This window comes from Cololabis saira, chromosome 21 (genome assembly GCF_033807715.1).
Source record: "Cololabis saira isolate AMF1-May2022 chromosome 21, fColSai1.1, whole genome shotgun sequence".
NCBI classification, from domain to species: Eukaryota; Metazoa; Chordata; class Actinopteri; order Beloniformes; family Belonidae; genus Cololabis; species Cololabis saira.
In genome coordinates this window covers 23,018,873-23,034,511 of record NC_084607.1, presented here as the reverse complement: position 1 = coordinate 23,034,511, position 15,639 = coordinate 23,018,873, and the positions used below count along the sequence as shown (strand labels likewise).

The window sequence follows — 15,639 nt, the reverse complement described above, 5'->3', positions numbered from 1 at the left end:
TTATTAACTGTTAAGAATTTTAAAGGGGACCTATTATGAAAAACAGGTTTTTCTTGCTTTAACATATATAAAGTGGTCTCCCCTCAGCCTGCCAACTCAGAGAAGGAGGAAAGCAACCAAATTCTGCAGTGTCTGTACAGCTGCCCGGATGAGACATCCAGTGTGATGTGGCTTCTACGAGCCGTTCAGATTCTGCTCCCTTTCGCTACGTAACGACGGGAGCGATTTACAGAGGTTGGCCTCCGATGCGTGAAACCACGCCCACAACTAACTCCGCCGGCTGGAGCTTCCGGCATTTTTTCATAGCGGTGTATCGCGTCATTCAGGCAGCCAATCAGCACAGAGCCTCATTATCATAGCCCCGCCCACTCAGAATCCCGCATAGATAATGAGGTTAGAGACTGGGATGATAAAGACATGGCTCAGAGGCTGAATTTCTAATTTATTTAGCAAAAACAATAAAAACCTTGTTTTCAAGACATCCAAGGTCTGTTTAAAATAGGTATTAGATGCCATAATAGGTCCCCTTTAAATTGGAGCTCCAAACTTTCATCCGCAGTGATGAATAGAGGTCTGATTCAACTTGGTGACGTGGTTTGCTGTAGAGCAGGGGTCCTCAGTTCCTCGAGGGCTGCTGTCCTGCACATTTTAGATGTTTCCCTGCTCAAATCAGCTCAGCTTGTCATCAAGGTCTACGTAAGTCTGGCAGTAGTGCACTAATTTGAGAGAGGTGTGTTGAAGCAGGGAAACATCTAAAAGATGCACGCCAGCAGCCCTTGAGGACTGGAATTGGACACCACTGCTGTAGAGCATCAGCATCCTCCAAGCTGTCAGTGGGTCAGGACTGGCAAGCTGGATCCCCATCCCACCACCAGGGACTTTTATGTAAGACTTTTAAGAGATGGGCAGGAATGACTGAGTAGTGCTTGACTCAAATATAATGTCTTACTCGTGTACTCTGTCTTGTCTAGAACACGTTTTAAAGTAAAAAGTGATAGGTGTGAAAATATACAAACTTGACTGATTAAATACTCGAGTCAGACACATTTTACTCATTTAAAATCATGTCAGATGAATAAAAATCCTATACATCTTCACAAGAATGTCTATGATTCAGCAACTTACCCCAAGCTCTGTGACCAGGATGTCAGTGATGCTGCCCAGAACTGTCACACAGTCAAAAATATTCCAGGCATCTTTGAAATAATTCTGTGATCAGAACAAAAGAGAGACGACAGAGTAGAAGAAGTATGAAAGAGAGGTATTACAGGGACAGCGAGGACAGAGGAATAGGAAGTGGTAAAGGAAAGAGATGACGTGCAACGAGGTGACAGTGAAAAGCAGAAGAACGTGGATGTGGTGGGAAATCAGACATGGAGGAAGGTAGGAAGGATATTGACAAACGGGTCAGGGAGGAGATGAAATGCAGATAAGACATGTTTGAATAAGCAAAATGAGGTGATATTAAAATGAGAAATGAATAATATCACAATAAAAGATACAGAGGTAAAGAGTGTGAAAAAAGATGGAGCAAGCGTTATAGAGAAGAAGAAAGTGAACAAGAAAGTGAAAAACACATGTCAGGCTCAGACAAGACCAGCAAGAAATTAGATGAGACAAATGAACCAGTTAAAGCCTGTTGGGTTGATGGCAGCAGACACACGCGGGAGGAAATGTGCTGCATCAGACGACAGCCATCAAACATCCCATGTCATTGTATGGCACTAAGCAGAACAACTCATTCGGTACTATAGCCCTCTACCTATATCTCTAAATACTTTATCAATTAACAAATATATTTCCATACACATAGATTATATAACCATAGTACTTTACTAGAGTTTTAACATGTGCAATCTAAATCTAAAAGGAGAATGACCCAAAGAGAAAGACCCATGGCTGGTCAGGACATACTGATGAGTGAGTACTGTTCCTACATCCTCCCTGCAGCCAAACTGTGCATTAGACAAGGGAGGTGGCTATCAAAATAAACCACCTTGACACGCACACGCACACACACACACACACACACACACACACACACACACGACTCTAAGGGATGGATACTCATGTTTATGATATACACTCTGTTCAAGCTCCTTCTCCGAGATTCAAATCCTCTCTCGTTTAATCACCACCCTCTGTCTAATCTTTGCTTCTATTTTTGTCGCTATATGTCATTCACTTTCATTCCTCTAATTACTCTCTTACTGTTCCCCCTCTTTTCCTTTATCTCCTCTCAGCACTCATCCCCAAAATATCTCCCCTATCCATATTTTGCTCGTCAGCCTCCTCTGCAGCCCCAGTAACGGCACACTTTACTGCTGACTTCCTATTTCTTTGCATCTTTGCATTTTTTTTTAAACCCCAAAATACCCCCCCCACCCTCCAACCATTCTAGAGAAATATGCAGACAATAATGGAAACAATTCATCGTGTGACACTGTGACAGGGCTGCAGCAAAGGCCTTCAATTAGATTGAACTAAGAGTTGGCCAAATGCTTTTTTTTTTTTTTTTACGTTGTAGTCCTTTTGAAAGCACTGATTATTGAGCTTACTTACTTAGAGTAGCTTTAAGTACCTTTTCAAGATAGATTATAACAAAAAAAAACAAAAAAAAAACTGAATAGTTTCCCCGAAGAGTTAAATAAGGGTGGAGTAAGATTTTGGATGTTGGTAACATAATTTGCCTTAAATAAAATATATCTGGGTGGCTTTCTTGTTACATTTCACCTTCAAAGGACATTCTTGTATACTAGCAACATACTGGCCAAGCTTAAAAATTCATGCCAAGACAGTGAAACCACATATCACAACAACTGGTATGATTCTTGTGATTCAGAAAGATATGATTGAACAGTATATTCTCACAAAACTCTAGCAGATACTTATATAAACTCACCAGTACTCCAAAGGCAATGATCTTGAGCACACACTCCAAAGAGAAGAGGGAGGTAAACACTATGTTCAGGTTGGCTAACACAGCTTCGTAGGTGTCAGAAGCTCCGTCATACTAGAAACAAGAACACACACACACACGCACATACACACACACCACCAGGAAAAGGGTGAGTATAAATACATGCAGAGACAAATCTAAGCTCATCCTGTTAAGAGTCAATCAAATGTGTAACAGTATAACAGAAATATCTAAAACAGCCCAGTTTAATGTGTTTTTAAGAGAAAGGCAGGTTAAAACAGATACTTAGATGTTCATGTCAGCAAAAGCTTTACCTTCATCATCAGCACGACCGTGTTAAGTGCAATCATAGCCATGATGGTATATTCAAATGGGGGCGAGACCACAAACTCCCACATTTTGTACTGAAAGCTCAGCTTGTTCTGAGGCATATGGCGTGTCAGAGGCCTGGCATTGATGGCAAAGTCTATACATGCTCTCTGTCAAAAACGAGAAAAACACAGTTTGGTTGTTTTGTTTGCTCTGTGACCATCCGTGACATTAGACATTTCCCCTCACCTCTAATCATTCCTCACCTCGTTCTTTTCTAAACTGTAATCCTCCATCATCTTGTCTCCTTGCTCCTGGAAGGTGATGATGATAAGAGCTACGAAAATGTTGACGAAGAAGAAGGGGAAGACCACGAAGTACACCACGTAAAAGATGGACATTTCCATCCGGTAACCGGGGCTGGGGCCCTGATTCTCATAGGTCGCATCAACCGAATGTTTCAGTACCCTGTGGTGATACAGAGCTTAGTTTAGGTTTTCAGAAAGCACAGGTGAACAGGTGAACCCCAAATGCTCATGTATACTCACTGCGGCCACCCCTCTCCAGTGGACACAGTGAAGAGGGTGAGAAGGGCCCAAGCCACATTGTCATAGTGGAAATCGTATTTCTTCCATTCCCGCTTCTGCGCCTTCACTTCGTTATCACGCTCATATACCAGATATTCGCCTCTGAAATACAAATATTAACATTTACCGCTATGAGTAATGGGGGAAGACTTGTCTCATACTTGTGCATTTTTGGCATTTCTGAGCAGACATTGAAGACACAGAGTAAGGGAAGAAGACACCTGAAGTATTACAAAAATATGATGCACAAAAGTAGACGAAGCTAAATGTCATGCAGGTGACTGGAGCATTTGGATTATACTTCCTGACCTGCAGTCACGCTCAAACTCTTTAGATTCATCCGTGCAGTAAAAGAAACGGCCCTTGAATAGCTGCACAGCCACCACAGCGAAGATGAACATGAAGAGTAAGTAGACGATCAGGATGTTCAGCACATTCTTCAGGGAGTTAACCACACAGTCAAACACAGCCTGATGGGAGAGAGAGAGCACAACACAGGAAAAGATTTGGTCCCCAGATGTGCAACGAAAGAAAGAAACAACCTTATCTTTTGAGATGTTGAGCACCTTTAGTTCTATAAACGTCTGATAAAGTCTGAGGACAAATATTTCCTGTGCAAACATACCTTGAGTTTGGGAAGACGTTTAATAGTCTTCAGAGGACGCAACACTCTCAGCACCCTCAAAGATTTGATGGTGCTTAAGTCTTTTGATGTACTGCTCCCCCTAAAATCGGTCATTTATACACACACACATACACACACGCACAAACACACCAAAACAAAGAAACACAAACGCGAGTTAAAGGTCTGCCGTATGTGACGGTTTCAGTCCTGTTAGTTCCAAAATGGGAGCGGGCAGCCATTCCTTCATGGGTTCTGGATCCGAGTTAACTCCAAATGAGTAACTGCGTCTGGTTTGAATACATAGCAACACATGCAGTATTGCTATCATATTACATTTCAGTCTTACTTCTAAGCGTGAAGTTAGCACTGAGGTTAGCATTGTAGCTACATGCTAGAGTTAGGTGTTTTTTTTTTTTACAAGTACAACACATGCTGATATCATTCCTGTACGAATGCTATCTGGTAGCACTATTTGTCTACTTTGCAACATATTTCAATGCTTCACAAAGATGCTAAAGCTGTGGCTTGCACATGCCCAGCTAATGGTGAAATCTATCCATGCTGCATTGAAATCTTGCTTTACTTTATCATTATTTCTTTCTTTTCAGCAGCAGTCTAAGTGATGGAAATTTATTATTAATTGAGACATTTTGAGGAGAGAGTTTAGTTGTGAACTCAGGAAGAAATAAATACTGCAACCCCTTAAAATTAAGATCAAGTGCTTTTCTGCTTTGTCCACTAGACTAATAGATTAATAGACTGCAAAATAAAGTTAAAAAAAATATTTTAGAATATTAAATTGAAGTCACAACTTGGTTTTATCCCTTCTTCTAAAGATGGTAAACTCCTGAATGAACAGCCAAACTCTCTCTTCTTAGGGCTCATTTCTAGAAGGATAACTGGGTTTACAGTATTGTTCAAACAACATGGAATCTTGACTTAAGGGCTTTTGGAGTCAAGTGGGTTCCTCAAAAACTATATTGTGTTTCTTTTACTCTATCAATGTGCTAACCTCTCAGCATAATTGGAAACTTTTTACACGTTCGAAATGACAGATTTTTTTTCTTTCTTTTTTTTTTTAAATAGAAATGTGAGGCGCATTACCTGCTGAGATAAAGGTGAAGAAAGTAAGTTTAAAGGTCCTTAAAGTGGCCCTCGGAAGACGCAGCAGCTGCACACACAGCTGCCGGGCTCTTACAGCTGTCAGAGCAGATGGTAGACTGCTGGTGTTTGTGTACAAGTGTGTGTCTTTGTGTGCAAGTCTGCACACACAGCAATGTACTTGTGTCGTGGCGTGTTTATGTAAAACCCTCAGTTTCTGCACAATTCGATACTTTGCTTATTTTCACCTTTTGGTTAGAACTGTCCCAAAAGATCTCCTAAGAATTCCTCTTGCCTTCTCTCACCCCAACCTTTTTTTTTTTTTGGTACAAAGTGTCCCGACTGTGATCGAGCTGAAGACATCATGCATGTAAATATGAGGTTTAGTCATCTTTAAGTCAGAGTTTTTCCATGATGGGAATCAAAATCAACTCAACCATAGACAAGTATAAATTTCAGCCGAGATACGTGATGGTTGACAAGGAAACAGGTTTGTTGTCAGAAGGATGGATACTGACAGTGCAGCGAGAGAAAATGAGGAGGAGATAAGGTAACAACTTTACCCGCCGGCGCCGCTTCTGTTGGTGATCCAAATGAGTTAGGAGTGAGAGACAGCAAGAAAAAGGGAAAGGAGAGACAAAAAGCCCAAAGATGGGAGAAAGACACAGAAATGGACACAGAAAAAAAGGTAAAAACTCTGCATGAGAGACAGAGAAAGGAAAAAAACAGACAACAGAAAGCTTGCCTGTTGTTATTTAACCCTACAAATGTGAGCCCACTCAAACATGCAGATTCACGCAACCTGTAGCTGATAGAGTCTGAAGACCAGGTATGTCCTTAACTAGTGACAAAAGTGCCAATGAGGAAATCACCTTCAAAAAAATTACATTTTTCGTATTCATCTCAGAATAAGTGATTATTTATAACCAGAATGCAAAAACTATTTTAAGGAATAACATGATCACCTACTCAACCTTGAAAGGCCAAATATATAAAGCTAAAGTCCAGGAGTAAAACTTCCTGCTACTGGGAATAGTAGGAAAGATCAACATACCGTACTCAACATAACAATACTAAACTTATTTTTTAACATATATTGCTATTCTGACGTTCACTTTAGCGACAGAATCCTGTGTGGACATCACTCTACGCCCGAGTGCAGAAATAAGCTGGACAGCAGCAAACGTGAGAAGGACATGCAGCCCTCAGACGTGAGTAATTAGATTAAAGGAGCGATAAACATCTCCAACGAGGCTGCTGATCCTTTCTGGAGAGCTGCTGGATTTCTAGTAATTGAATTAAGCTGCTATCTGGACATACAAGAGTTTGTTCTGACCGGGTCCGATCTCATCGACAGACATTAATGTTGTTAAATTCTCACATCGTTAAATCAGGTTTACATGAATGGAAAACTATTGGTCAAATATTTCAACATTTATGCCATCAATTTCAACACTGTAATACTGCATGCAACGTGGTACAGACTTAACTTTTCCCCCAGATATAGCCGGTAACAGACATAAGAACTACAGAAATAAAAATGACAGACGTATAAACGTAACACAAGAGGTGTAAAAGACAAAGTTAAAGGCAGACTTCCACAGATGTATAAACACAGAAACACACAGATTCAACTGAAACAGAGGGGGAAATGTTTGTGAGAAGCACACACACACATACGTTTCAGAGATTATACCCTGGACTAAAGCCAGTCTGATAAATTGAGTGCTACCCACAGAGCAAAGTGTACCTGGATTATTCATATATATTATTTTTTTTTTAGTTAAACCAAAACCGAACAGTGCGTCGACATGCAAAAACATTGTACAAGTTTGCACTTTGTGCAGTTTCTTAATTCCAAGTGTATACTCCCATGCTTGCAGATAATCTCTAAACCCCTAGATTATAGTGGTGTCAGCTCAATTCTAAAGAGTTTGACATTTTTATATATGTAAAATGAAAAAAAGACATAAAAAATAAAACATAAAGAAATATAAGGCGGCAGTTTGTTTACTTGATTTCACTAAAACTGTGCTATATACTTAGGTATGAAAAATGTATCACATTATTACTTATTTTTCACTTCAGTTCAAGTTTCTATCCATACATTAACATACATATTTACTGTATATATTTATATGCAGTATAGTAACATAGCAGTACTGCTAATAATTAATAACCGTGAACACTTTGGAATTAACTGAGTCTCTGAATTAATTTGCTATAAAATGTGATCTAATGTTCATCCTAAATGGCACAGTCTGCTCACATCTGCATATAATCCCTAAAAGCAAAGTGTGGTGATAGCAGCATCATGACATCATATTTTGCTGTCTCATGGTTTGGAACACCATCAATTTGGCACTTTGGTGATTGCTGTGCGTCATCATCCAACTTGCAATGTGCCAAATCCACCACAGAATAGCCCCAGGAAAAGGAAATCCATCCCTTGGAATTGCACAGTCAAAGGCAAGATCTCAACGCCACAGAGGACGTTCAAGCAGCTACAGTTTTTCTTCCAGCACTGTGAATTTTTAACGAGAGCAATACAAACACAATAAACTATAATTGTTTGAGTGTTACCATTGTGTTTGTCTATTATTGTGACTTAAATCAAGATCAGATCACATTTTATGGTCAAATGATGTAGAATACCAGTAAATTCCAAGAGAGCATAAACATTTAACAGATTATGCATCAACATTTTCGATGTTGCTGAGAGACAAGATGAAAGACGGAAACCCGTCCTAGCTTGCCAACATCAACTACAAATCACAAGAACTTAGTGCAAACCAGTATGATTGGCAAGAGGAGAAAGTACGCACATCTAACTTTACCAAAGGCACTGTTACTTTTACACTTCATATTCTTCCAAATGATGTAAAAGTAAAATTCCTCATTCATTTCCAGTATAACAGCTATGCAGATGAAGTAGAGTTTAAGGTACCTGCTTTCTTGAGGAAAAGGGGGAAGTGAAGTCAGGATGAACTGGTCTGGCTTTGCAATGAGCCCTTTAACTCTAGAACGCCCTGGGCACTAAAGGGTTACAGGTGCAAAAGGTGGTCCTCACCTCTCACATGAGAAAGAACGGGGAGGGATAGGGGAAGGAAGCTGGGGCACTTTGCTTTGTTTTTTATATATGGAGGTTTAAAGCAGGTTACGGAGGGGCTTTGAAGGAGGAGGGGCCTGGAAATGAAAAAAATGGAAGGAATACAGGAGCTAAAGATGGATGGAAGGAGAAAGCTGTCAGAACATGGCCAGATGTAAACAAATGGCCATGAGTACTACTGTATAACAGCAAATGAGAAAAAGTTTAAATGAGGGTGGGGAACTGTAAAGAAAAGTGGAAAAATGGATGTGTTAGATTGAACAAAAATAACAGAGTAAGAATAAAAGGAAAGGCTGAGCTGAATACGGGGAACCAGTGGTGGCTGCACTTGAAGTTATCAGTGAGGCTAGACTAGGCCAGGACTGGAGATGGAGCAAAGGAGAGGAGAGAAAGGGGGGAGGCAGGAGGGGACACTTACGTGAAGGCAAAGGCCACCAGAGCACCACTAACCACTATAAAGTCAAGGATGTTCCACAAGTCCCGGAAATAAGAGCCCTGGTGCAAGACCAACCCTAGATCTACCATCTACGAGAGACAGAAAGCATGGGAAAGTTATGACTTTAGGGTAAAGAGGATCCAAAAGAAACTGACTCTAGGTTTTAAATACTGTCTTACCTTTATGAGCATTTCAAAGGTGAAAACTCCAGTAAAGACATAGTCGAAATAACGGAGAACCTGCACAAAGAAAAGACCAGTTGACTCACTGTGTTATAGAGAGAAAAGCTACTCCAGTATGTAAAACAAGAGTTACACAACATGCATCCTTTCTTACATTATTTCGAGGTGAATCGGGCCAGACTGGGTCTTCAGCAGCCAAGGCAATACTGCTCATAGCAATGACCAGCAGGATGCACATCTCAAAATAACGGAGGGTGCAGATGTAATGACATAACCGACGAAACCTAGGAGCACACAAGGACATTTGTTTTTCTCTGAGATGATATTGATAACGTCAGACCAGCGACAATATGTCCAAACTGAACTACAGTATGGATTTGGTTTTAGAAAACTTTCAAAAGTCCTTTTGAAACAGGTTTTTCAAAAGCAAAGTCAAACTTTTATTTTTACTTCCATTTAGACATACAAGTTAATCAAGAAAAATTAAAGAAAAAGAAAAAACTAAACTTAAAGGGGACCTATTATGAGGTCTTGCTTTAATATATATAAAGTGGTCTCCCCTCAGCCTGCCAACTCAGAGAAGGAGGAAAGCAACCAAATTCTGCAGTGTCTGTACAGCCGCCCGGATGATCCATCCAGTGTGATGTGACTTCTATGAGCCGTTCAGATTCTGCTCCTGTCTTGAGGTAACTAAAATGTGATTTACATCGGTTGGCCTCCGATGCGTGAAACCACGCCCACAACAACTCCTCCGGCCGGAGCTTCCGCCATTTTTTCATAGCGGTGTATCGCATCATTCAGGCAGCCAATCAGCACAGTGCCTCATTATCATAGCCCCGCCCACTCAGAATCCAGCATAGATAATGAGGTTAGAGAATGGGATGCTGAAGACATGGCTCAGAGGCTGAATTTCTAATTTATTTAGCAAAAACAATCAAAAGCTTGTTTTTAAGACATTCAAGGCCTGTTTAAAATAGGTATTAGATGCCATAATAGGTCCCCTTATAGTTTCCAAGTGTGTCAAATGTTAACTCCTCCAGAATGTATTTCATGAATTCACCATGTGCATTATCCTGCATATATGCCATTTTTATAATTCTATGTTCATGTGTGCGCTTACGGGTTGGTGGTGGACATGATGAACATGGAGCTGTATGGCGGCATGGGCTTAGGTCCTCCTTCAGCTCCTTTCTCGTCATCATCACTCTTATCTTCCTTCGTTGGCAGAGGTTCTGTGTTGGCATTTTTGTTGACTGCATGAAAAGATGAGACAATAGATTAATATGAGTTAAAATAAAAGCTTTTTTTTTTAAAATGTAAATAAAAAGGGAAAAAAAGGAAAGACAGTAGAGGAAAAACACCACACCTTCATGCTGAGCTTACCTTGTAGTATGGCATTTTTGGATGGAAAAATTGGCATATCTATGGCTGTGTAGTCAGGGTGAGGCAGTCTGATGACACTGTTGGCACGGTGATGTCCTATATTCCCGTAGCTATCTAACGTGACCAGACTTCCATGAGTGCCACTATGGGCAAGATGGAAGGCAGATCCAAAGCCGGGGGCTACCCTATGATTGGCAACGGGATTAGGGCGACTTTCGACAGGTGGAGTGGAACCAGATACTAGTTTGGTATTCATGAGGTTGTCCATGTCTTCGCTGTACTGGCTATTCTGTCTGGAGAGACTCTTTTGGATAGGACGAGTGGTAGAGAGGTTGGGGACACTGCAATCCCTAGAGAGGGAAGAAGGGAGGGAGGGGGGGGATTATCTTTCTGGGTGAGAGGACATTAGAATAAAAGAAAAATTAAAATAAAGACTTACTTCCTCCTGCGCTGGCACATCCTCTTCCCCTCCCCCTCTGATGGATTTCCATGCCGATTTCTTGCTGGCTTCCTCTCGCCACCAGCACCGGCTCCCTCGTGCTCTCCCTCCGCACTCCCGGACACCTTTTTGCTCCTATGTCGCCCCGATTTTCCAGCTTCCCCTCCACCGTCTTCACCATCTTCAGCATTCTTTCGATGTGACCTGGGCTTCCTGTGCTCCGACTGTCCTCCACCCCGACTGCCGCTCCGTGTGTGGTGATGGCGTCTGGAAGGCCTCTCTTCCGAGCCCGGCCCGGGAATGACCGTAGCATCCAGCCGGACACGCGATTTGTGGTGATGCTCACCTTTTCGGCTCCGTCTACTCTCTGTCGACTCCCCTCGATCCAGCGGAGGCCTGGATGGTCCTGAACCGCCGCCACCACCCCCTTCAACTTGGCTGTGATCCTCGTGAATGCGTGTTTGCTTGTGGAGCTCATCAGCAGGGTGCTGCTTGCTGACATAGAGCTCTGAGCTGTTGGCAGTCGTCTTGTTGGTGTTGTTGTTTCGGTTCTCATGGGGGTCAACAACTAAGGGTCGATCCAAATGGGTCTTCATGTCGGAGCGAATGTGGCGTGAAAAGTTGACCTACAAAGAGGGCAGAAGACGTAAAAAAACGGGGAAGGAATGAAGAAAAACTGAGTTATAAGGTTCATTTCTGAGCTAGAATAAAAATGGAAAAATGGAAAAGCTGCAGATTGTTGTCATATTTGACAAATGTCAGCCAGCTTGTGTACACTGATAGCACAAGCCTAAGGGCTTTTTTGCCTTGTCCTTTACATTGTTTTGCTCCTCCCTCCCTTTCCTTGCCTTCCAGCGGTCATCAGCGTCCAGCTCGTTGTAGAGCGCTTCGCGGCTCGATGCCAGAGTCTGCTTCCTCAGCTCCTTGGTGCGTTGTTCCCACACTGACTTATTGATACCTTTATTGTTCTTCTGCTGATCTTTACTGCAGATGAAGCAAGGAGGACAGCAGTGGCAGCATTATGGCGTGGTTGTAGACTTGACTTCGTGTAAAGAAACACTCAAAGACATGAAAGTGATGAAGTGAAAACCAAGAACAAAAATATAAGTACGTAAAATAGCTATGACATAAAGACACATTGGGGCCCACAGACCTACAGGACGGGGCAGATCTTGTCAGAACAAGACTGTAGCTGTTTACACAGCTTCCCAAAGCATAAGGCCACTCAGCCTTACTTTGTTAAACTATTTTGGGGGACAATGTGGAGGATAAAACTGAGGCAAGGTCAGGATTTTCTATCAGAATCCATACTTTAACAACTCAAGTGTACAAATTTGATAAACTTTATGTCACACACACACGAACAAAAAAGGAAAAATAAGACGAAACAGCATCCCAGAATTTCCACTAAGTTAAATGGATTTATATGACTGAGTATCCTTTGATACAGACACATCCAAAAACTTAAAAACTCTTAGTGACCACCTCCTTTCTAACCCTCCAAAACCGGCACTAACTTTAACTCCTTTTTCTCTCAGGGGCCCAGCAGTCTACCGCAGTAAAGCAACAGCCGTACTGCGAGGTGCAGGCAACAGATGACGTACGTCTTAAAAATGAGCCAAATCAAGAAAAAGCTAAAGAAAGCCAGGAATGCAATTTACAAAAAAGGAAAGTTCAGAAAAACAAAAAGGGGAAAGGACAGGAGGCTGTTCTACAACACAAAAAAAGCAAGAAATGGGCGTAAAGTCAAACAGAAAGGATTCAGAAATGAATAAACAAATAAATAAATACCAGTCCAGAAAGGGGTCGGTTGCGTTGTGACACTCACTGTGTACTTTGTTGCTGAGGAGGGAAACAGCTGGTGAGTGAGATGGCACGAAAGAACAGAAGGAGGATTTCATTCCAAAATGGGCCATCCACCCACCATTTAAAAAAAATATTCAGCTTTATTTATTAACGGACTGTAAAAAGAAACTCATTACCGAAAATATAATAATAATAATAATAATAATAATAATAATAATAATAATAATAATAATAATAATAATAATAATAATAACATTTAATTAAAAAAAGAAAAGGGTTCACACGTCTAAAATGCAAAACTTAACAAACGCCAGAAAAAGTTTAAGCCAAGACGATCTGGCATTTTGGAATGCAATCCCTCACGCACACAGGCACATGACAACATTTGCATCCAAACAGATTTTCACACAAACCATCACCTCAACAGTCTGCTCCTTTTTCAAATTAAAAATAGTCCCATATATGCCATGCTGTCTTCAGACGGTTATTACTGCCTCTCATGATTCCTTTTTTTCCATCTATATTATATATATACATACAACTTTACGATCAACCTGCTTTAACAAATTGTCCCTCTTTTTATGCTTCGTATTTCATGTGGGATTATGTAAAACAGCAAAAGCGGCATAGAATAGAATAAACCTATAAAAGCAAATAAGAAAACAGGGAACTATTCATTTTTCTCTATTTAGGTATATTTATCTGCATCTCATATCTTTTATCTGTATTATACACATTTAATCATCTTTGAAGTACACAAAAGTTTAAGCCAAAGATTTTTGTGGCTAGTTTAAGTCAAACACTGACATGATTAAGTCATGTTGAGCAGCTGATAAATGGTTTTCAAAAGATAGTGGAAGGTGTGAAGTATTGATACCAGAATCACAGCCGTGAAACCGTGTCCAGCCTTGAACTATTAAAACTAAAGCAATTTTAAAAGCAAAATTAAAGCAATTAACAGCTAATGCATGGATTTGGTGCTGAATCCCTGCACTCTCCTTGACTTGCAAGGCTGCTTGAGGGGGAGTGTTTGAATGTTCAGAGTTGGGCTTATGTAGCCCTGCAACTGTTTTTCTCTTGGTTTTATGTAACTTTCATGGAAGCCTTGTTCCCTGAGTCTCCCACAGAATATCTTAAGTGATTCTTCGTGCACCACTGGTGGTAGGGAGTTTGAAATCCTTGCTTGGAAAAATAGACCATTTCCAGTGGAATTTCAATTGCTTTCCTTTCTTTATACAGCACAAATTAGGGATTTGGATTCACACTGAGACAGTGGAAAGGCATGTGGCAGGCCTGCACTGCTTGGAGCTTATCCAAAATTTAAACCGTACCCTAGACGCTTCTCAAGAACAAAAAGATTGCAGCATGTGTATAAATTTACATGTAAGGTTTCCTGAATAGTCCTGTTGAAAAACAAACTTTGTGAATTTAGTGTCATGATACTATTTTAGTATGTCGTTTTTTCACTAAACCAGAATACATTAAACACTTCCCAAGTATCCCAAGTAAAATAGACATAACCTTGACACAGACACAAATGCTCACAGCACAGTGAGGTACAGTACACTGTACGAACAGTGACAACAAAACAGTGTAATAAATAAGAGGACGAACATACGAGCATTTTTGTAGGGCCTGCCTCTCCGTGATGTCTGTGTGTGATACTGTGTGAGCGGGGGCTGCTGTATCAAAGCGGTACGATCAGGACTGCGTGTGGTTGTGATGCGTATGGTCTCCCTGCTGTGCGGACCATATTGTGCTGTGAGCTTGAATGTGTGTGTATGAGTGTGTGAACTTTAACAGCAATGAAAGGAAAGACCCCTGTGTATTCAAAGAGAAGAGATCAAAGGCTCATCTGACCAGTGGAGAGCCGGCCTACAGCAGCACGTGTGTGTGTGTGTGTGTGTGTGTGTGTCCAACTCCAAAAGAGTGTGTAAAATATAGATAAAAACAAAGTGCAATGAATTGAAAATCTCATCAACTCATATTTTGTTTCCAGTAGAACACAACATATCAGACATATCAACATTTTGCCATTTCATCGAAAATATTGGCTCATTTTGAATTTGATGACAGCAAAAACATTGAAAAAAAGTTGGAAAGGGGCAACAAAAGGTTGGAGAAGTAATTGGCACACAGAAAAAAGTGATTGGAGAAGCATTGAACAACTGATTAGCAGAGCTTCTCAGGTGTAAAGATGTACAGAGGTTCACTAATCTCCCACAAACAGCATTAAAAAGGTGTGGAACAATTTCAGGAACGTACTCCACAAAATGAAAAATCGAAAATTGAAATCCTATCTGAAAAACACACGGACTCTCCTGTACAGAGGAGAGGAACGATCCAGCACTGCATGTGATGGTAAGGAGTTGTCTTAGTAGCTTACACATCTGGAAAAGTACCATCAATGCTGAAAAGAACACTGATGTTTTAGAGCAACATCTGCTCCCATCCAGGCGATGTTTCAGGGAAGGCCCTACATATTTCATCAAGATAATGCTAAACCACGTACTGAATCCATGACGACAGCCTGGCTTCAGAGGAGAAGAGTCCGGGTGCGGAACTGGCCTGCTTACAGTCCAGACCTCTCACCACAAAAAAACATTTAGAGCATCATGATTAAAAATTAAGCAACAAAGACCCAGGACTGTTGAATCCTGCATCAGACAAGAATGGGACAACGCTGCTCCACTGAGATTATTGATGAAAAGAAAGAAAAGAATAGTCGGCCAACATTTGAAA

At 41.0% G+C, this 15,639-nt stretch overlaps 1 protein-coding gene across 19 annotated transcripts in view; it reads right to left on the bottom strand.

Annotated features, from left to right (window-relative positions):
• Window positions 1-15,639, bottom strand: part of cacna1aa (calcium channel, voltage-dependent, P/Q type, alpha 1A subunit, a) — a 90,935-nt gene that overhangs the window by 32,782 nt on the left and 42,514 nt on the right. For 9 of the 19 annotated variants that reach the window (XM_061711359.1, XM_061711360.1, XM_061711369.1 and 6 more), the window contains exons 19-34: window positions 12,883-12,933; window positions 11,910-12,075; window positions 11,092-11,717; window positions 10,653-11,002; window positions 10,390-10,522; window positions 9,424-9,553; window positions 9,267-9,326; window positions 9,070-9,176; window positions 6,106-6,120; window positions 4,442-4,541; window positions 4,126-4,286; window positions 3,778-3,918; window positions 3,496-3,697; window positions 3,235-3,399; window positions 2,903-3,013; window positions 1,126-1,209 (exon numbers count right to left, since the gene is read on the bottom strand). In XM_061711359.1, the coding sequence (XP_061567343.1) occupies window positions 1,126-1,209; window positions 2,903-3,013; window positions 3,235-3,399; window positions 3,496-3,697; window positions 3,778-3,918; window positions 4,126-4,286; window positions 4,442-4,541; window positions 6,106-6,120; window positions 9,070-9,176; window positions 9,267-9,326; window positions 9,424-9,553; window positions 10,390-10,522; window positions 10,653-11,002; window positions 11,092-11,717; window positions 11,910-12,075; window positions 12,883-12,933 (2,602 nt within the window). The remainder of the gene's footprint in view (window positions 1-1,125; window positions 1,210-2,902; window positions 3,014-3,234; window positions 3,400-3,495; window positions 3,698-3,777; window positions 3,919-4,125; window positions 4,287-4,441; window positions 4,542-6,105; window positions 6,121-9,069; window positions 9,177-9,266; window positions 9,327-9,423; window positions 9,554-10,389; window positions 10,523-10,652; window positions 11,003-11,091; window positions 11,718-11,909; window positions 12,076-12,882; window positions 12,934-15,639) is intronic. The other 10 variants (XM_061711363.1, XM_061711373.1, XM_061711365.1 and 7 more) reach the window with 6 other exon arrangements.